The sequence below is a fragment of the Macrobrachium rosenbergii genome, chromosome 15 (assembly GCF_040412425.1).
Source record: "Macrobrachium rosenbergii isolate ZJJX-2024 chromosome 15, ASM4041242v1, whole genome shotgun sequence".
NCBI classification, from domain to species: domain Eukaryota; kingdom Metazoa; phylum Arthropoda; class Malacostraca; order Decapoda; family Palaemonidae; genus Macrobrachium; species Macrobrachium rosenbergii.
Window position 1 is genome coordinate 19,384,019 of NC_089755.1, and position 19,915 is coordinate 19,403,933.

The 19,915-nt window shown below is 37.2% G+C and overlaps 1 protein-coding gene across 3 annotated transcripts in view; it reads right to left on the bottom strand.

The window, feature by feature from the left end:
- LOC136846453 (aurora kinase-like) overlaps positions 1–19,915 on the bottom strand; it is a 93,660-nt gene that overhangs the window by 57,483 nt on the left and 16,262 nt on the right. For 2 of the 3 annotated variants that reach the window (XM_067117228.1, XM_067117229.1), the window contains exons 2-3: positions 12,094–12,213; positions 11,719–11,922 (exon numbers count right to left, since the gene is read on the bottom strand). In XM_067117228.1, coding sequence (XP_066973329.1) covers positions 11,719–11,922; positions 12,094–12,200 — 311 coding nt within the window. In that variant the 5' untranslated portion in view covers positions 12,201–12,213. The remainder of the gene's footprint in view (positions 1–11,718; positions 11,923–12,093; positions 12,214–19,915) is intronic. The other variant, XM_067117230.1, reaches the window with a different exon arrangement.

Below are 19,915 nucleotides of genomic sequence, written 5' to 3' on the forward strand. Positions count from 1 at the left end.
ATTGGGGCTGCCCTGAAGATGTACTACAGCCTTCTTTGAAGCCAGGGCCTCTACAGTAGTAGACTGGATGGGGGACCTCCTTTTGCCTTTCCTAAGTGAGTGGGCCGGCAGGCCGGCATTACCTTTCTGGGACTTTAGAACAGGAAGGGAGTGACCGTCTGCAGGGTCTCTACTCACTATCTTTCGCTGGACCGTGGATGCAGCCGGGCCTGGGTCCATAGACCAGGGACCTTACCAGCCTGGGAAGGTGATTTCCTGGGACCAGCACTGGTGCAGTGAGGGTTCATGGAACCCTGGGCAGCAGTTGGGAAGCTGCAGTACTAGTAGTACCATTAGCGAGAGACCCTGTACCCTCCATGGAAGAAGGCTGGCCATCAGAAACCCTACAGGACCTCTTATGGTTGGGAGAGGCAGCCTTCTTCTTCCTCTGCTTACTAGCTTTGGAAGAAGGGGAGGTGGTGACAGCACACGACAAAGATGAAAACAAAGACGACTACGACAAGGACTTCTGATCCCTCTTCTTCAACTTCTTACTTCTTCCAGTCGCGGCAGGCCTTGGACAACAGGGGCGTGGAGAAGGATGTCACCAAGGGAAGATGATGTACAGGGTAACACTTGCGGGCACACTACTGGAGGCATGTCCACAGATATCACTGATGTAGTGGTGGCCCTTGAGCTGGTAGACACTGCAACCATAGTAGTGACAGTTACAGTGGAAGCAGTTACTGTTAGGCCTTTGGAGGCCTCAAGTGGGAGATCAAGCCCTCGACACTCAGCTCCCATGAGAGGCCTAGGGATCGCCATAACTCCCTATGGCCCTTGGGCTCCACAACATCTGTAAGACAAGTTGGGTTAGGCGAGGCAATCTCCCTTCACCATAAGGAGTGTCCTCCCGAGGACAATTCCCCCTCTGAGCAAATGGAGACCGCCGGAGAGTAGTCAACCAGTTAGTCGTTCCCCTTTACTGGCTCTCTGCTGATGAAGCAGGAGATAGCAAAGGAGATACCGCTCCCTTAGTAGTAGCAACAGCAGGTGAAAGCTTGGCCAGGGGCAAAACCCAATATGAGAGAATCTCGGGTGTCACTGGCAGAGTATTGCACTCCAGAGAAACTTTCTTTTCTCTCTTCTTTTTCCAAGCAAACTTCACCCACTGTTCAGAAGGCCAGACTCAACACTCACTCGACTATTTTGATTGCAGTCATGCTTCCTGCATGACGTACACAGTATGAAGGTCTATCTCTTCCGAGGAAAGGAAGTGATTACAAGGTTTGTTTTTACCTGGGCAACACCTTATAACAAATGGTTTCCTCTTCCCAGGCTGCTGAGTTAGGGGTTTGCATTATAGATATACAGTAGACCTCCAGTATTAGCAGGGGATAGGGACCACAACCACCATCAATAAGCTGAAATCCATGGTAAGTTGGAATCCCCCCTCTAAAAATGCTTATAACTGCCTATTTTAATAGTTAAAACACCAAAGACCCCCCTCTGAAAATGCTTATAACTGCCCATTTTAATGGCTAAAAAACCAAATACAGAGTTGGGTTACGACGGGCTCGGCTTTCGCTGTTCCGAGAGTATGACGCTTTTCAAATGTATTCATAAAAAATTATTTCCTGAGTTACAATGCATGTTCCAGGTTTATGACACTGACAATGCCGATCCAACAGAAGAAATATGGCACCAAAATGGCAGATTGGTCAATATTTGGATTTTTTTTTAATGAAAAACTCAATAAAATTGCAGGATTCGTTGTTTTCAAGACACCCAAAGGATTAAAAGTAAGGTTTTCTTACGATTCTCAACGGTAATATTTCGGATGTCTCAGTCAACGCATACAACGGAAGAAAATTCACATTTGCAGATGTTTTCAGTGGAATATTCACTAATTACTGATTTTTATTTTATTTTCATAACTATACATTTTTATGATAAAACAATGATTTACTAATTTTCAAATACTATTACGGTAACCACAGCAAAGTATTGATAAAATTTTAAACTAAAATCCTGTGAAATCACAAAATTGCTTACCAATGTAATCACTTCATTCAACCTCTCTCTCTCTCTCTTTTTGTACTAATGGTTTAAAGAAATATGGATTACTGTATAAAAACAAAAATATACTAAAGTTCCATCGTCGTTGTGTTACAATTTTTTTTATTGCTTTGACATAGGCTTCATGATGACACGATATCAGCTCGAGGGATTAGAAAGAGCCAATAACAGAGCTCGTAGCAACCCCCTCTCTCCATGACGATACACTATTGGCCGGAAGGACTGAATGTAGCCAATAACAACTTGTAACAACCCCCTCCTCCCCCCCTCTCGCTCACCTTGAAGACATGCTATTGGCAAGAAGGATGGGATTTTAACCAACCACAAAGCTTGCACCTCAAGGGCTTTGCATACACTAAAAGGAGGGTGAGTAGTATTTCTCTCTCTCTCTGAGATGAGAGAGACGTCTTATGTAACAGACCCCCACTGGTTAGTGCTAATTCCTAAACTGTTTTCGGCAGTTTCATGGTTTTATCACTCGCCCTCAAACTGCCCCCCCCCTTTTTTTTTTTTTTGGGGGTGTTTTTTGGATCATCCTCGACGTTTGGAAGTATTTATCTTCGTGGAAGTCTATTGGATACCATGACTCAACATGAGAAACGACCGCCGACTTCTGGTTACTTCATGGACGAAGCTCGCCTTCCTGTTTCGAAGAAAAGAGCCAGAATCGACCAGGCAACACCTCAACAATCCACCCACCCATCTTCCCCTTCGCCTTCCACCTCCTCTTCCTTGCAAACCCTTCCTCCTCGTCCTCCAAGGTCTTTGCACCCTCATCCTCCTCCTCCTTCCTACCCCAATCATCCTCACTATTTACCCCCTCCCCCTCCAGTCTCCGACACGAATGAGTACCCTCCATTACCGAAATTTCAAGTGCTTCCAGCTGAAGGAAGGACCTCGAACGCTGCAGTAGTGGCTCTTCAACAAAACAACCCTGGCATCAACATCTCAGCATGGCCGAACCACAGAGGAGAATTCACCATTACTCCAAAAGATCGAGCAACAGTCAACCTCCTGAAGGACAACACAGACTTTCAGTTACTGAACCCAAATGAGAAGCTGAACAAGGCCGTCATTTGTAATTACCCAACAGAGCTCCCTCTGGATCCTCTTCTGGAGCTCCCCCATATTGTGAATGTTGAGAGGTGCTTAACCAGAGATAAAGTACCTTCACGGAAGATCCTCACCACCTTCAGAGGACCAGTCCCGAGCCAAGTATGGCTTAGGATATGGGGATACTTCCCCACAGAGGAATTCACCCCAGAGCCCTCTCAGGTGCTACAAATGCCAACGCTACGGCCATCACCAGGGCCGTTGCAGAGGCCCTGCCATTTGTGCCATCTGCAGCAGGAGGCATGAAACAAAGCTGTCTGGAAAAGTTGAAAAAAGGGGAACCTACGACACTTAAGTGCCCCAACTGTTCTGAAAAACATCATGCATGGTTCAAACGTTGCAGTGCCCGACTATCCTGCATCGCACAGGTGAAAGCAAGAGCCAATCCATCAAGACCAACTCCTCCACAAGCACTGGCACCCAGACCAATGACACCCCCAAGAGCAAAGAGCTATAACTACCAAACAAGCGGTGGAAGCAGCGCCTGTTTTGTGTCACGAGAAAGGGACTCAGACTGAGCAGCCAATACCCCAAACCCCTTCCTCCTCAAGCCACTTCAAACCTTGAACCCGTTTTGTGTTGCGAAAAAGAGACTCAAACTGAGCAACCAGCACCCCCAACACCTCAATCAACTCAAACCTCTTCCCTTCCTCGTCAACCTACTTCACACCCCGTCATCGAATCGCTTGGCAACATGGAAGAGCAAACCCCGAAGGTGCTTTTAACTACAACAAACCTCTTTGACATCCTTAGCAAATGTGCTTACCATGTGAGATGGGAGTGAGGATATAACCCTAAAAATGACTGGACATTTTTAGGTGGTTATCTGGCATTTCCATCTCCGACAATTTCCTCAAGCAGCAACTCTGTCACGATCTCTCTGATAGTAGTCAATCCATTGATTGGCGACTAACTCCTATTTCCCCCTAAAATCCCTTCTTTTCTCCTCTTTTCGACCACCTAACGTCTAACGACCAAAAATTTCCAACTATCGCTCTAACTACCACTTAAGCTATTACTTCTATTTGTGTTGCTTTCTCTAAAGCTTCAAATTCTTCTTTTCCTCCATTGATCCCTACCACTAAATGTGAGGGAAAAGAAATATTTGTGCTTTGCCAATGTCTGCCAATTGGTCTTTAAACCTGGAGTTCGTGTTTCATGTCTTTAGCGTCCTTGTCTGTTTTTTTCGCTTTGTTTTGTTTGTACTTAACTCTCCTTGAATTTTGTTTTCCTTGCGTTTTCTGTGCGTTACCGCATCAGTCTGCTATTAACCACTCAAGTGATCGAAAGGCTGTCACACTGTCCCCATGTGTGAACTTCAGTTCGCTTGACGTGCGTTCCTAATTTGCATAAGACTTCATTATTTCGCTTCACCATACGATACAGTTCCGAGTGTCGTCAAGAAGTCGATTGGATCATCGATTTGTGGAATTTACTTCAGCACGCTTGGAATTTATCTACTTCAGCACACTTGGAATTTATTTACTTCAGCACCCTTGAAAATACTGTTATACAAGGAATGATTATGAAAACAACGCCTTCTGTGTCTTCAGTTTTACAAATTTAAGTACATTATTACTAAGGTACCATTATTAGTTTAAATAGGATATTGGCCAAGTTATGTAATTACTATTTTAATTATAATTACAAAATATTGAAATAGTATATTTTCATCCTGATGTTGAGAGAGTATTCCCCCACACTAAAGGATCGATGCTTTTTTCCGTTTTTCAAATTTAAATATAGTATTAAATCTCCATAGATTTTCTGTTGTTTCCAATTTTTCTCTGACGATTAATAATTCATTTTCCTTACTGGCTATCTACCACGTGCCAGAACTCGCTACTATCTCTCTTTCTCTCCAACTGATGGGTGCCTTAGGGCTCAAAGAGGTTTGCAACCTCGCCTGTTAACCTTTCATTCCACAAACTAACTGTATGCCCATCAATCATAAATAAAGCAATCACCTAAATATCCTTAACTTCACCTTCACATAAAAAAAATTACTTATGGGCTGCTCTATGAGCAAGAGCCCGTGCTGGCATAAGGCCAGCTTAATCAAAAACAACAACAGGATTAGAGAGAGAGAGAGAGAGAGAGAGAGAGAGAGAGAGAGAGAGAATGATGGCACAAGAATTTTTAAATTTCTGGGAGATGGTGAGGACTAACCACATTTTGTATGATAAATAAATGATTTACCTTATAATAAGTACTAATTTTCAAACATTAATAAAATTAAATAATAATCATATACTGTAATTACATTTATGCATTTTTATATTAAATTATTTCAATTTTTAAATAAACAAATATAAACCCCCATCTTTTGCCCAAAACTTTGAAGCTATGGGGGAGGGTTAACTGTCAAATATGTCAAATTACTTAAAATTTCTGACCAAGGGTAGAAGATCAATTTCTCCCTTCCTTCCTCTCTCTCTCTCACCATAGGGCAGAATGAGAAATTGATAGACATATCAATAGATTATTAGTTCAGTACTTAGTTCAGCCCTTCTCTCTCTTTCTCTCAGGAAAAGATACTGCTAATTTGAGTCTCTTTACATATGCAAACTGCTTGTGTGTATCTTCATAGTGTTTTAAAAATGCGTAGTAAAGGCAGTAGTACATCTTTGGAAGACAAGAAAAAAATTTTTTTTGTTGTCAATCGCAGTAAAGATAAATGGATTACCATTCCTCGAGAGACTAAAGAGATAAACCTCTCTCTCTCTCTCTCTTTTGCCCGTGCTGGCACAAGAATGGCTGAATGTAAGTCATAGTGGTAACTCACTCTCTCTTTTTTGGCTGGAAAAGGGTACTAATGTTTAAGATGACTTTGAAATTATACTAATAATATAATTTCGGGTAACTCACTCTCTCTTTTTTGGCTGGAAAAGGGTATTAATGTTTAAGATGACTTTGAAATGATACTATTAATATAATTTCAAAGACTAATACGGTATTAATAGGATAATAATTTTCTTTTTTGGCTGGAAAAGGGTACTAATGTTTAAGATGATTTTGAAATGATACTAATAATATAATTTCAAAGATTAATACAGTATTAATAGGATAATAATTTAAGTTATATTTGATGTAGGATGATACTAAGAATACATTTGGTATTTGAACTTTCAAGATAGGCAGTCTTAAGCATGTTTAGAGGGGATTTTTGCTTTTCCAAAGATCTTGCATTTCTGCAGTAGGTTCTGGAACCTATTCCCATGTAAAAATGGGGGAGCACTGGAGTTCTGTGAAATTCAAATCTTTTCCTGGTAGATAAGCAGTGAGGCACACAGTCTCTCTCTCTCTCTGTCTAGCTCCAAAACAGCAGAATGGTAAAATTTTGGAGGTTTTTTTATGACCCAATAAAAATGCAGGTTACATCATTTTCAAGATACTCAAAGGATTAAAAGCAAGGTTTTCTTATGATTTTCGACAATTATTTTGGTTTATGACGATTTTCGGCTTACGACGCGGCGTCAGAACGGAACCCCGTCGTAAACCGGAGACTGCCTTTATACCTGAAACTATCATCATAAAACATTTTAATATTTCATATTAGAAGACCCTTCTAAAAATGCTTATAACTGCCCATTTTAATGTTTGAAAACCAAATATACCTGAAACTATCATTCTAAAACACTTTAATATTTCATATTAAAGTGTTTAATATTTTTACCTTTAAAAATATATGGTTTACAGCTACGAGTGAACACTCCTACAACTGTTACTCTTAACAAGGCAAAAACTAATCAAGTTATCCCTATATTCAGGCACATACATTTTCTTTCATACAGTAGTATTCAAGGCTTACCGTTCTCTTAACGTAGATGGGGTGACATTGGTACATTCTCAAGTACAGGGACACAGTTAAGTACTGTACTTAAATACTACAAATATTTTAAGTAATTTGAAATTTTCCTAACATATAAACCTGAATGTCTTTACATATGGATATTGCTTGCAGCAGCAAGCTGGAACGAGCACTGAACCTTTAACAAGATAGTTAATTACACACAGTGTAGGTTGGAGTCTCACCCATCCAGTCGGTAAGCATTCACTTTGCCTTTCAGCCCAGGTAGCAGAATGAGGGGTGGCATGAGGTGGGCCATTATTGTAGAGACCTTCAGGTTTGTATGTAAGGAAAAATACAAATTACTTTAAAAATTTGTTTGTTCCTACACAAATACAAACCTTCGTTCTTCACATATGGAGACTTACTTCTTGGTGGGAGGATTCTGAGCAAATCTCTGAACCAACTGGTAGTTCGACTCACCTAGGCCTCTCTTCCTGGTCATCTGTTGAGCAAATGGGATGCTCAACTGTCAGACTTCTGGGCCTTTCGAATTAATGAGTTTGTCTTGATTCAAAAAGGGCTTGGATGAACCCATAGCGTCGGAGACAATAAAAGGCTAATAAAACCAACGGGGTTTTGTTCTATTGTCAGCCCCTCTCTCCCCTTGCTAGAGAGAGAGGGAGGATTTACATTTAATAATCTACAGTGTTTAGATTATAGACAGGGTACTCAGTTATCTAACTAGCCAGTATCGCATGCCCATCCAGCAGGTGATGGTTCACCAACTGTCCCGTTACCCTACGGGAGAGGAAGGGTACAAAAAGAGAAAGGGAGGAGGCCAATCACTCACACATACTCTCTTTTGCAACCGTACCCCGTAGGCGAGATGCTACCTGACCCCCTAGGGGAGCTGGGTGAGCTACACAACTTGTTGAGCAGCCACCACAGGACCCAAGGTAAAAGTGTCCAAGGACCTGTGGGCAATGTCCCGAAGGTAGAGGGACATGAATGTGGTTTGTCATGACCACATTCCCGCCCTTAGTACCTGTAGAACCAACAGGTTCTTCCTCAACACAAGGGACGGACCAGTGTCCCTAACCCCATGAGGTCTACTCGAAACATACTCCTGTCTACTTTATCACACGTAGAGTATGTTCGCTTGATTGTCTCATGAAGCCAGAAAAAATCGTGTTCTTGAACACTTTTTTTTCTTGGTCGGGCCAGTACTAACGAAGTGTCATTAGTACCACAGAACTCTAACTGGACAAAAAAGTAGTATCACATCACAATCACTACCCACAAGGTCTTTCAGGGAGGGGACTAAAAGGGATTGAATCTGGTGCCAGGGACTGATAAATTCTGATTCTTTGCTATGAATTCTGGGACAAACTCGAGCATGACAGATTCCCATCTCCTCGAGTGCTAGCATCGAAGGCCATGTAGCTCGGCAACTCTCTTGCTGTCGGGAAGATGCAAAAAACAGCGCTAGAGGAAAAGGACAGTACTTTCTTTAATGAAGAATTGGATAGTCAAGCTACATATAATATAAATATAGCTATTAGTTTAGATGAATTTGAAGACTAGTTGATAGGGTGGTTCCATCTTCTGATGAGAACATAAAGGGTTGGAGTGAGTTCATGTCAGAAGGGAAACCACCTCCTTTGCAGTGTAGTTTTTTCAATGGTAGAGAAAAGGATAAATTTGTTTACCCCAATTTCAAGCACCAATTTGATAATGTCAATGGTTTTAAGAAACATTATTCTGATTCTGCTAAGTTATCATATTTACTTGGGTATCTTAAAGGTTATGCTCTTAAACAAGTCAGTCATTTGTCTGTCAGTAATGAAAATTATGCTGTTGCAATAAAGTTACTTGATGAAGAGTTTCTAGACAAAAATTTTATTATTGATGAAACTCTAAAGAATATATTAAGTTCAGCTCCAAGTAATGAGCATGATTCAGAGTTCACAAATATTAAATTGTACATATCTGAAGTTAGGTCTTAAATATTTAAGTGAACTCCAGAAGTATGGGGTTGATTTTTTGGAGGAGGAGAATACTCCAGGGAATATATTTGTGAGCCATATAATCATGAGCAAATTACCTAAAGTAGTATTAAGAGAGTTAATTAATAAAACCACTAATAATTACCCTACATTGACTGAAATTGTTGACAATTATAAAGATGCTCTGAAAACCCTAAGTAAGACAAATGCAGCCAGTAAAGGAATAAAAGAAAGAAAAAAACAACCTAGTAATAATGTAGCTGGAGGCCTAATGCAGGTTAACCCTTAAATGCCGAGCAGCTGTTTACAAAAGTGTCTCCTGTATGCCGGCGGGGTTTGAGAGTTAGCACTGAAGCGGAAAGAAAGTTTTTTTTCAAAAAATCACAGCACGCTTAGTTTTTAAGATTAAGAGTTCATTTTTGGCTCCTCCTTTTGTCATTGCCTGAAGTCTAGTATGCAACCATCAGAAATGAAAAATAAAAATATCATTATCATATATAAATATTGGAATATATGACAGCGCAAAAAAATTTTTTCATATATAATTGTATACAAATCGCACTGTGAGCAAAACGGTTAAAGCTAATGAGTTATTTTTTTTTCCTTGTATTGTACACTAAATTGCAATAATTTTGGTATATAACAAATTGTAAAACGATCAAAGCAACAGAGAAAATATCACAAAATGATGCATGAATTCGTAACGCGCGGATGTAAAAAAAGTTTTTTTTTTTAAATTCACCATAAATCGAAATATTGTGCTAGAGACTTCCCGTTTGTTGCAAAATGAAGGTAAATGATTGAATATTACTAGAATGTAAGAGTTTTAGCTTACAATTGCATTTTTCTACCATTTTGGTAGAGTCAAAATTGACCGAAGGTCGAATTTTTTCTTTTTATCATGATTTATATGAAAATATTTCAAAACTGATAAAAGCTACAACCATGAGTTATTTTTTGTATTTTACATGAAAATGTGGAATCCAAGTGTAAGCTTCATAATTGGCAGGATCTACTATTATTTCTTCAATAATTCCTTCTTTCGATTGATTATCAAAGACTTCCTCATATTTCTTTACTAAATCATTCCTATTAAGAAGTTCCATAGTTTTATCTAACACTTCTAAGTGCTACAAAATGATTAGAACGTACTTTGGTGATTTTGGTGACGGGGAAATTGCTCCCATAGCAGTGACGGAATGCGTGGGAGTTTCGCATGAGGTAGAAATAGACAAGAAGGACCAGCAAGCACAGGAGTCATCAGGGACGTTACCACCAGACAAAGTCTTGGAAGCTTTTTTCTTGTTCTTCCTCCTCCATTGAACAGGGGACCAGTCATGACACTCATCACAGACACTTTCAGGATTACAGTCATGCCCTCTGCAACTCATGCAAAGGACATGAGGGTCAACATCAGCAGATGAGCAGTAATGGTTGCAAGGCTTAGAGGTGGCACTAGGACACACGCGCTTAGTACCAGCCTTCCACTCATCATACTTATCAGATGATTCGTGGGTTTGCATGATACACTTATCACAAACACAAGAATATGTATAAGATATTGCATAAAACAACAAGAAACAATCCCATGGGGAATGTCGAACAAAAAACCAAAGCAATACAGCAGGCAGGGCAGGGGGTACAAGAGAGTTCCACATCGCACAACAGCCAATAGCAAAGTGAATGCTTACCATCTGGGTGGGCAGGACTCCCACCAAGCGGATGGTAGTTAAATACCTAACCACTGGTTGAACGGCCATTTTCCAGTTATGCTGAAACAAATTCTTCATATAAAGACCAATGGTTTGTATACAGTATTGTGTGGAAACATGGCATTCTCCCATTATTTGACATTCACTTCTTTATAAACTGACCTTTAACCCTTAAGGGACGGCATAATTTATCAATGTGCAACACCCCAGACTGGGGAAACTTTGAGGTCGGCAAAATAAAAAAAAAACCACATCAATGGAAAGAGAATGACACGTACATTCACACTGTATAAATAAAAAAATTCTAAAAAATTTTCCCCACCTTCCACGAGAAGTTGAAAATGACTATTTACAACCCCTTGTGGGGCCTCATTTACAAGACAATTGAAAATTTTACCAACTTCTATATGTTTTTTCTAATAAATAAATTTATTGTATTTTGTAAAATTATTATTACTGCTCACACAATATCAAAACAGATAAGAAATAAAAGCAGTAACAAATTTTTGGCATATTTGTTGTAAAATATTCACGTAAGTTTACGAGAAGGAAGATTCAGTAACTTTTTTTTTTTACTTTTACATGTTTTTTCTAATATTTCTTTGCAATTTTCTTTGTAAAATTACATTTAAAACCGACATACTATCGTAAAAACAAAAAAACAAAAACAACAGCAACCCCTTTCGATATTTACAAGCAAATTTACAAAAGACTCATGTGAGAGAGAAATGCAGTACTTTCCCCCTTGAAGTCACAAGCATTACTGATACTGGCCTAACTCTCACTTCTGTATAAAAGTTGCCATTAGTGAATTTATAGCATATAGAAGTATTGGCACCTTTGTTTCAAATCATTATTACCATAACAATGGTGCGTAATTCTGCTTCACACTGAAGCTCAATCCCTCCACCTCCTCAAACCTGTTTTACTTCACACTGAAGATCAATCCGTCCCTTAAGGGTTAAACTGGGGGTAGACAGTACAATAAAAAAATAAAAAAAAAAAAAATACAAAAATGAACTCTGAAGAAACTAACCGTAAATGAGCCTGAATTTCAATTTCTCTTCTGAGCTGATGTTCAACATTAGCTTTGGCCAACTGCGATTTAAAAAGCACTTTAAGGGCAATGATAAATTTGCTTTTTTTCTCTCTGGCAAGGTAAACATTTCCAAATTTACCTTTGCCTAGTGGCCGTCCAACCTCAAAATCGTCCACGGTCCACTTTCGCCTTTCTCTCTCCCTGTTGAAATGAAGCTGTTACCATGATACAAGGATAAAATTATTGTTCAACTACTACCTGGTCCAAAGGTAAAATTCTGGTATTAAAACAAAGTAAAGCTAAATGAGCTGAGGCAAACTTTTAGGTAATTTCCTCCTCGTTACTTTAACAAAAGTCCAGATTTTACCTTACCTTGTGGTTTCCTTCTCATTCTGGACATTAGAATGATTGCTCTCTTGCAGTGGTAGACATCTTGATCCCATCAGATGCTTATTATCTTTATTTTCTTTTCCACTCATTCTGTGCAACTATCTGTAACAAACAATTACATTTATCCCATTGGAAAAACAGAGAATTTAATGTCAGTTATAGTAAAATTTAAACTAATTTTAACCACATACAAACACATTACTGAACTCTGCACAATACAGTAGCACTCGATTCCAGGCATCCTTCAGAAAAATTCACCATTTCTATTTATCTGAGGGTTTGCGAACAACCTTACTGGTGAAAACTAGCTGCACAACGAAATAGTTTGAACCATCTGCAGCCTGGAAGGGTTGAAAGGAAGGCTAATGTTTATTACAAAGTATTGGGTGGGTTTGTATGTGAAAAAATGAATTTTAGTTTCAAGAAGTATATTTACTTCCACATACACCCGGTACTTTATGTGAGCCTTAGTAACTACTGTACTTAGGCGAGAGGCCTTGTTACAAAAAATTATTAAGAGGACCTGGAATCTGCAGGAATAGAATAGAATATGTATACAGTATTCCCCAACATTTTTGCGCAGATAGGTTCTAGAACCCACCGCGAAAATGCAAAATACCCTCTAAAAATGCTTGTAGCTGCTTATAACTGCCAAAGACCATGTACCCCTTAAATTAAAATGCTTATAACTCTATCTTAAAAGTTCACAGCCTTATTTGGTAGTTCAAATATAAATATTCCTTGAATTATCATACTAAAACAATTTAATATAAGTCGAAACAAAAATACACCCAAACCATCATCCCAAAACACACTAAATCATCTTATAGTACCTCCCTTTCACAACTGTTACTCTTACATATATACGTCCTTAAATCGCTTATAAAAATTATTTACTAAGAAATTTTAAAATATTAATATCAATGTAAACAGAAAAATATCTGTAAAATGTTTCATACAAATTAAATATCTTTAATACAAATTAAATAACTCTGTCTTACAGAACATTTGACAACTAATCAAGTTACCCTTGTATATGTAAGCATAGCCGTTTTCTCTCATAGTAATGAAGTCGTTCCGTTTTCCTTTTACATTGGTAAGAGCAATTGAAATGATCATAAATTCACTTTTTTTCTTAGAGCAACACTGTTTACAGTATTCACTAATTACTGTGTTTTTTCATATTGTGTTCGTGGCTAAATAAGACATCTTTCAACATATACTGTACTCCCTTATCGCCTTAACCTGTGCAGCATAAGCCTTTACCACAGATAGGAGCACAAGTGTTCTCATTTCTTCCAAACTGAGTTAGGGCAACAAAAACCTTTAACCACCAATCTATTTTTAGAAGTTTGAAGTTTTCTCAACCTCGTTTTTACGAACTTCTTTATTCTGTCACTTTCTCCTTGTTCTGAAATGCTCTATGTCTCTATGTTTTAGAACTGCACATTTGCAGTTTGTAAACAGTACAGGTAAAATTAGATCAATTCAAAATTATCTACTGTACGGTTAAAGACAAACAGAAAAACAGTGCTGTAATGTGTAGGTTGGCTAACTTCAAACGAGAGAGAGAGAGAGAGAGAGAGAGAGAGAGAGAGAGAGAGAGAGAGAGAGAGAGAGAGAGAGAGAGAGAAATTACAAGAAAATTGACCACTGATTAGCAACACTCCCATTCTTGTCATGTTAACCGTTTAACGCCGACTGGACGTATTTTACGTCGACGAAAATTGTCTGTCGGGTGCCAAGTGGATGTAAAATACGTTGACTACAAAAAGTTTAAATATTCGCGGAAAAATACTTACCTATAGGCCTAGTTTGCGAAAAATTTTAAATCATGTGCCTTGAGGGATGCTGGGAGTTCACGGATCACGCTGCTGTTTTGTTTAAAAGCGTGATCCAGCTGCGCATGCGCGAATTTCTTTCTTCTCCCACTAGAAAGCATCAGAGATGCATCTCAGAAATTCTTTCATCACTTTGTCGTAAGTTTTGCACCGTTTTATATTAGCCATTACATAAAGTTTTATGTATGAAAATGTGTGCAATTTCATGTAAAATACAACAAAAAACAACCCATGATTGTAGCTTTTATTACTTTTGAAATATTTTCATATAAATCACGATAAGTGCCAAAATTTCAACCTTCGGTCAACTTTGACTCGACCGAAATGGTCGAAAAATGCAGTTGTAAGCTAAAACTCTTACATTCTAGTAACATCCAATCATTTACCTTCATTTTGCAACAAATAGGAAGTCTCTAGTACAATATTTCGATTTATGGCGAATTTAAAATAAAACTTTTTCTTACGTCCGTGTAGGTAACAAACGAAAATCTCAAAAATTTTCGTCACTTTGTCATAATGTTTGCACCGTTTTATATTAGCCATTACATAAAGCTTTATATATGAAAATGTGCGCAATTTCATGTAAAATACAACAAAAAACAACCCATGGTTGTAGCTTTTATTACTTTTGAAATATTTTCATATAAATCACGATAACTGCCAAAATTTCAACCTTCGGTCAACTTTGACTAGACCAAAATGGTTGAAAAATGCAATTGTAAGCTAAAACTCTTACATTCTAGTAACATTCAATCATTTACCTTCATTTTGCAACAAACAGGAAGTCTCTAGCACAATATTTTGATTTATGGTGAATTTTTGAAAAAACTTTTTCCTTACCTCAGCGCGCAGTAACTCGGCTGAAAATCTCAGAATTTCTTTAGTCACCTTGTCGTAATTTTCACACCGTTTTCTATTAGGCGTTACATAAAGTGTTATACACAAAAATGTGCGCAATTTCATGTAGAATACAACAAAAAATAACTCATGGTTGTAGCTTTTGTCAGTTTTGAAATATTTTCATATAAATCACGATAAATAGAAAAAATTCGACCTTCCGTCAACTTTAACTCGACCGAATGGTCAAAAACTGCAATTGTAAGCTAAAACACTTACAGTCTAGCAATATTCAATCAATTACCTTCATTTTGCAACAAACGGGAAGTCTCTAGCACAATATTTCGATTTATGGTGAATTTTTGAAAAAACTTTTTTTTTATGTCCACGTGTTACGAATTCATGCATCATTTTGTGATATTTTCTCTGTGTTGCTTTGATCGTTTTACAATTTGTTATATACCAAAATCATTGCAATTTAGAGTACAATACAATGAAAAAAAAAAAAACTCATTAGCTTTAATCGTTTTGCTCACAGCGCGATTTGTATACAATTATATATGAAATTTTTTTTTTCGCAGTCATATATTTCAATATTTATATATAATGATTTTTTTTTTAATTTCTGATGGTTGCACACTAAACTTCTGGCAATACAAAAAAAGGAGCCAAAAATGAACTCAATCTTAAAAACTAAGCGTGCTGTGATTTTTTGAAAAAATTTTTTTTCAGCTTTGGGGCTAACTCCCAAACGCCGTCAGCATACAGCAGACACTTTTGTAAATAGAGGCTCGGCGTTTAAGGGTTAAATGACATGTCTAACAGCTTTTGCCTTCCACCGTCTCACAAAAGGGGAGGGAAGAATTTGTTTGTTCAAGATAATATGAATTTTGTATTACAGTTTTATTATTATTATTTAATTTTATTAATCTTATTAATATTTGAAAATTAGTACTTATTATTACGTAAAAAGTTTACCATACATATAAACATACCTGTATACATGTACCATAAAAATTCATCTCACAGAGAGAGAGAGAGAGAGAAATTATTACTTTTAATATTTAATGTTATTGAATTTACACATAAAAGCTTTAAAACTTATAAATTACATAAAAAAATGAAACAAACACTTTTGCTGGGTTTCTCAGTGTTCGGATAAAAAAATGAAACAAACACTTTTGCTGGGTTTCTCAGTGTTCGGAAATGTTCGCGTGTCTGTGAAAAACTCGTGTATGACAATTAGTTGGGTTCCAATGAAAAATTCCTGTGTCTGTGAATTCGTGCAACTCAAATCGCCCAAGTTTGAGGTATTGCTCTACTACCAACCTCTCTCTTTTCAGCTCTTGACCTCTATGATTTAGTAAATTCGGTTTGAAGGTTTCAGAGCCAAACGAACAGCGTTGGCAATGCCAGGTATATGATGAAGCAAAACGAACATTATTGCTGGCTATAGATTCAGACATTTGAATACATACATGCACACATACACACAAACTTATATGGTATACAGGCTAGTCTCTCTCTCTCTCTCTCAAACAGATAAAAAATTTATAGTATTTGGAAACAAGTGTAATCTCTCTCTGAAATAGATGAAAAAGTGTTACATGGCAGCACTCACTGTATTCATGCGTGGTGAGTGGAAGGGAATGTCATTTCGCTTTGCGCTTCTGGTCAGTATAGGTGAAGTATCTACAGTAGTAGGCTCTGGATACAATTGGGTAAATCCCTCTCTCTCTCTCTCTCCTTCTACAGGCAGTCCCCGGTTATCAACGGGGTTGGGGTTCCGTTCCCGACAGCATGATGATAACCGAAAATCAACGACAACTGAACAATCGTCACTGGTAACTGGGAATCGGTGTCAAAAATCCAGTTATCGTCATCGCCAGACAAGCATCATAAAACCAGATCACCACTAGCTGGGGACTGCCTGTACTTCCTTGTTGACTCACGTTGGTTGATAAATATGTGGTTGTGATTCCATCACTCTCTCCCCCTTTATATAATTCATAATTAGAAGCAATACTTACATGCACAATGGGCACCGTGCTAAGTACCAGCCCCTTGGGATGTACGTAAAGAGCAACAAAATGTGTACATGTATATATATATGTAATACATATATATAAATAATTACAAAAACACATACACAAAGCCTACATATCACATACATGTACATGGATTTTACATGTGCACATTATATATATATATATATATATATATATATATATATATATATATATATATATATATATATATATATATATATAAACACATTCCGTATGAATATATTCATACAGACATACCTCTCAACTCACATCAAACATTGAGCCTTGCAGATATGTATTACATTAACAAGAGATTTGGTTACATAGCGAAAGCAATGTTTACATGTAAAATGGGTGCCGTGTTTAGTAAAGTATCTCTTAGTTTAACCAGACCACTGAGCTGGTTAACAGCTCTCCTAGGGCTGGCCCGAAGGATTAGATTTATTTTACGTGGCTAAAAGCCAACTGGTTACCTAGCAACTGGACCTACAGCTTATTGTGGAATCGGAACCACATTATGACGAGAAATGAATTTCTGTCACCAGAAATAAATTCCTCTAATTCTTCACTGGCCGGTTGGAGAGTCGAACGCTGGGCCAACAGCGTGCTAGCCGAAAGCTCTACCCACCCCTCCAATGACGAACTAAAGCAGTGTTTGGTACCAGCCCCTTGGGAATGTATGTAAAAAGCATAAATAAATGTGTACATGTATATATATTATGTAAAACATATAAATATAATTACAAAAATACAAAGACTACATATATCACATACATGTATATAATTATACATGTGGCTATTAGAATTACATATGTGTCTGGTAAAAGTGACCAGTAGATTCTATACATACATACACATGTATATATATATATATATATATATATATATATATATATATATATATATATATATATATATATAAACTTTATCACATACACATGTGGCTATTAGAATTACATATGTGTCTGGTAAAAGTGACCAGTAGATTCTACATACATACATACATAAAAGTGACATACATATATATATATATATATATATATATATATATATATATATATATATATATATATATATATATATATATATATATATATATATATATAAACTTTATCACATACACAATTGTTCTGTGCATTAGGAGAATTACTAAAAGGACCTCATTCAAACTGGATGGTATCTAATGGAGTATTTATTCAGAAAAATTTACAAGCTTTCTTGGACAAACAGTCCACATTATCAAGTATCGTAGAGGGGGGGAGGTATATATGGCAGCGTGTCTAGACTGTGAAGAAGGGTACTATGGCGAAACTGGCAAATCATGTAAAGAGCGAAGCAAACAACACCTGCAGAACACAAGGCATTATAATCAGATGTCGGCAGTTGCCAAACACTGTTGGGAAAATCATAAAATAGACTGGGAAAATATGAGTTTTCTGTACAGGAACACCAACAAAATGGCCAGACTGGCTGTAAAGAATGCCTTCATAACATGCGCCAACAACACAATGGCAGGGAACACCGGAAATGGCTTTGAAGACAGCATATCTAGAAAAATCTTATAATCCACAGTAGCAAGGAAAAGAAGGAAAAACGCAAGAGAACACACGGAAAACCGACACCTGGAAGAAGAAGGGGGCAGAGAAAGGCCAAGATTACGAGGAGGTGGGGGTCACACAGGAGGAGCTAGGCAATTATAGGATTAAAAGTACCCAGCACACAGATATAAATACATCTGGACTACGCGTCTGTTCCGAAGCGGAAAAAGTTTCTCAAAAAATCAAAGCACGCCTAGTTTTTAAGATTGAGTTCATTTTTGGCTCCTTTTTTTTGTCATTGCCTGAAGTTTAGTATGCAACCATCAGAAATTAAAAAAAATATCATTATCACATATAAATATTGAAATATATGATAGCGCAAAAAAAAAATTTTCATATATAATTGTATACAAATCGCACTGTGAGCAAAACGGTTAAAGCTAAGGAATTATTTTTTTTTCTTTGTATTGTACTCTAAATTGTGATGATTTTGGTATATAACAAATTGTAAAATGATCAAAGCAACACAGAGAAAATATTATCACAAAATGACGCATGAATTCATAACGTGCGGACGTAAATAAAGTGTTTTTTTTCAAAAATTCACCATATTGTGCTAGAGACTTCCCATTTGTTGCAAAATGAAGGTAATTGATTGAATATTACTAGACTGTAATTGTTTTAGCTTACAATTGCAGTTTTCGACCATTTCGGTCAAGTTAAAGTTGACCGAAGGTAGAATTTTTTCTATTTATCATGATTTATATAAAAATATTTCAAAACTGATAAAAGATACAACCACGAGTTATTTTTTGTTGTATTCTACATGAAATTGCACACATTTTCATATATAAAACTTTATGTAACGACTAATATAAAACAGTGCAAACATTACAACGGTGACGAAAGAATTTCTGAGATGTTCGGCCGAGTTGCCACGCTCGAACGTATGGAAAAAGTTTTTTCAAAAATTAACCATAAATCGAAATATTGTGCTAGAGACTTCCAATTTGTTGCAAAATGAAGGTAAATGATTGAATATTACTAGAATGTAAGAGTTTTAGCTTTACAATTGCGTTTTTCACCATTCGGTCGAGTTAAAGATGACCGAAGGTTGAAATTTTAGCACTTATCGTGATTTATATGAAAATATTTCCAAACTGATAAAAGCTACAACCATGGGTTGTTTTTTGTTGTATTTAAATGAAATTGCACACATTTTCATATATAAAACTTTTATGTAACGGCTAATATAAAACGGTTTAAAAATTACAACAAAGATGATGAAAGAATTTCTGAAATTTTCGGCTGAGTTACACAGCGGACGTAAGGAAAAATTTTTTTCAAAAAATCACCATAAATCGAAATATTGTGCTAGAGACTTCAATTTGTTGCAAAATGAAGGTAAATGATTGAATATTACTAGAATGTAAGAGTTTTAGCTTACAATTGCATTTTTCGACCATTTGGTCGAGTCAAAATTAACTGAAGGTTGAATTTTTTTGTAGTTGACATACGGTACGTCCACTCGTCACCCGAC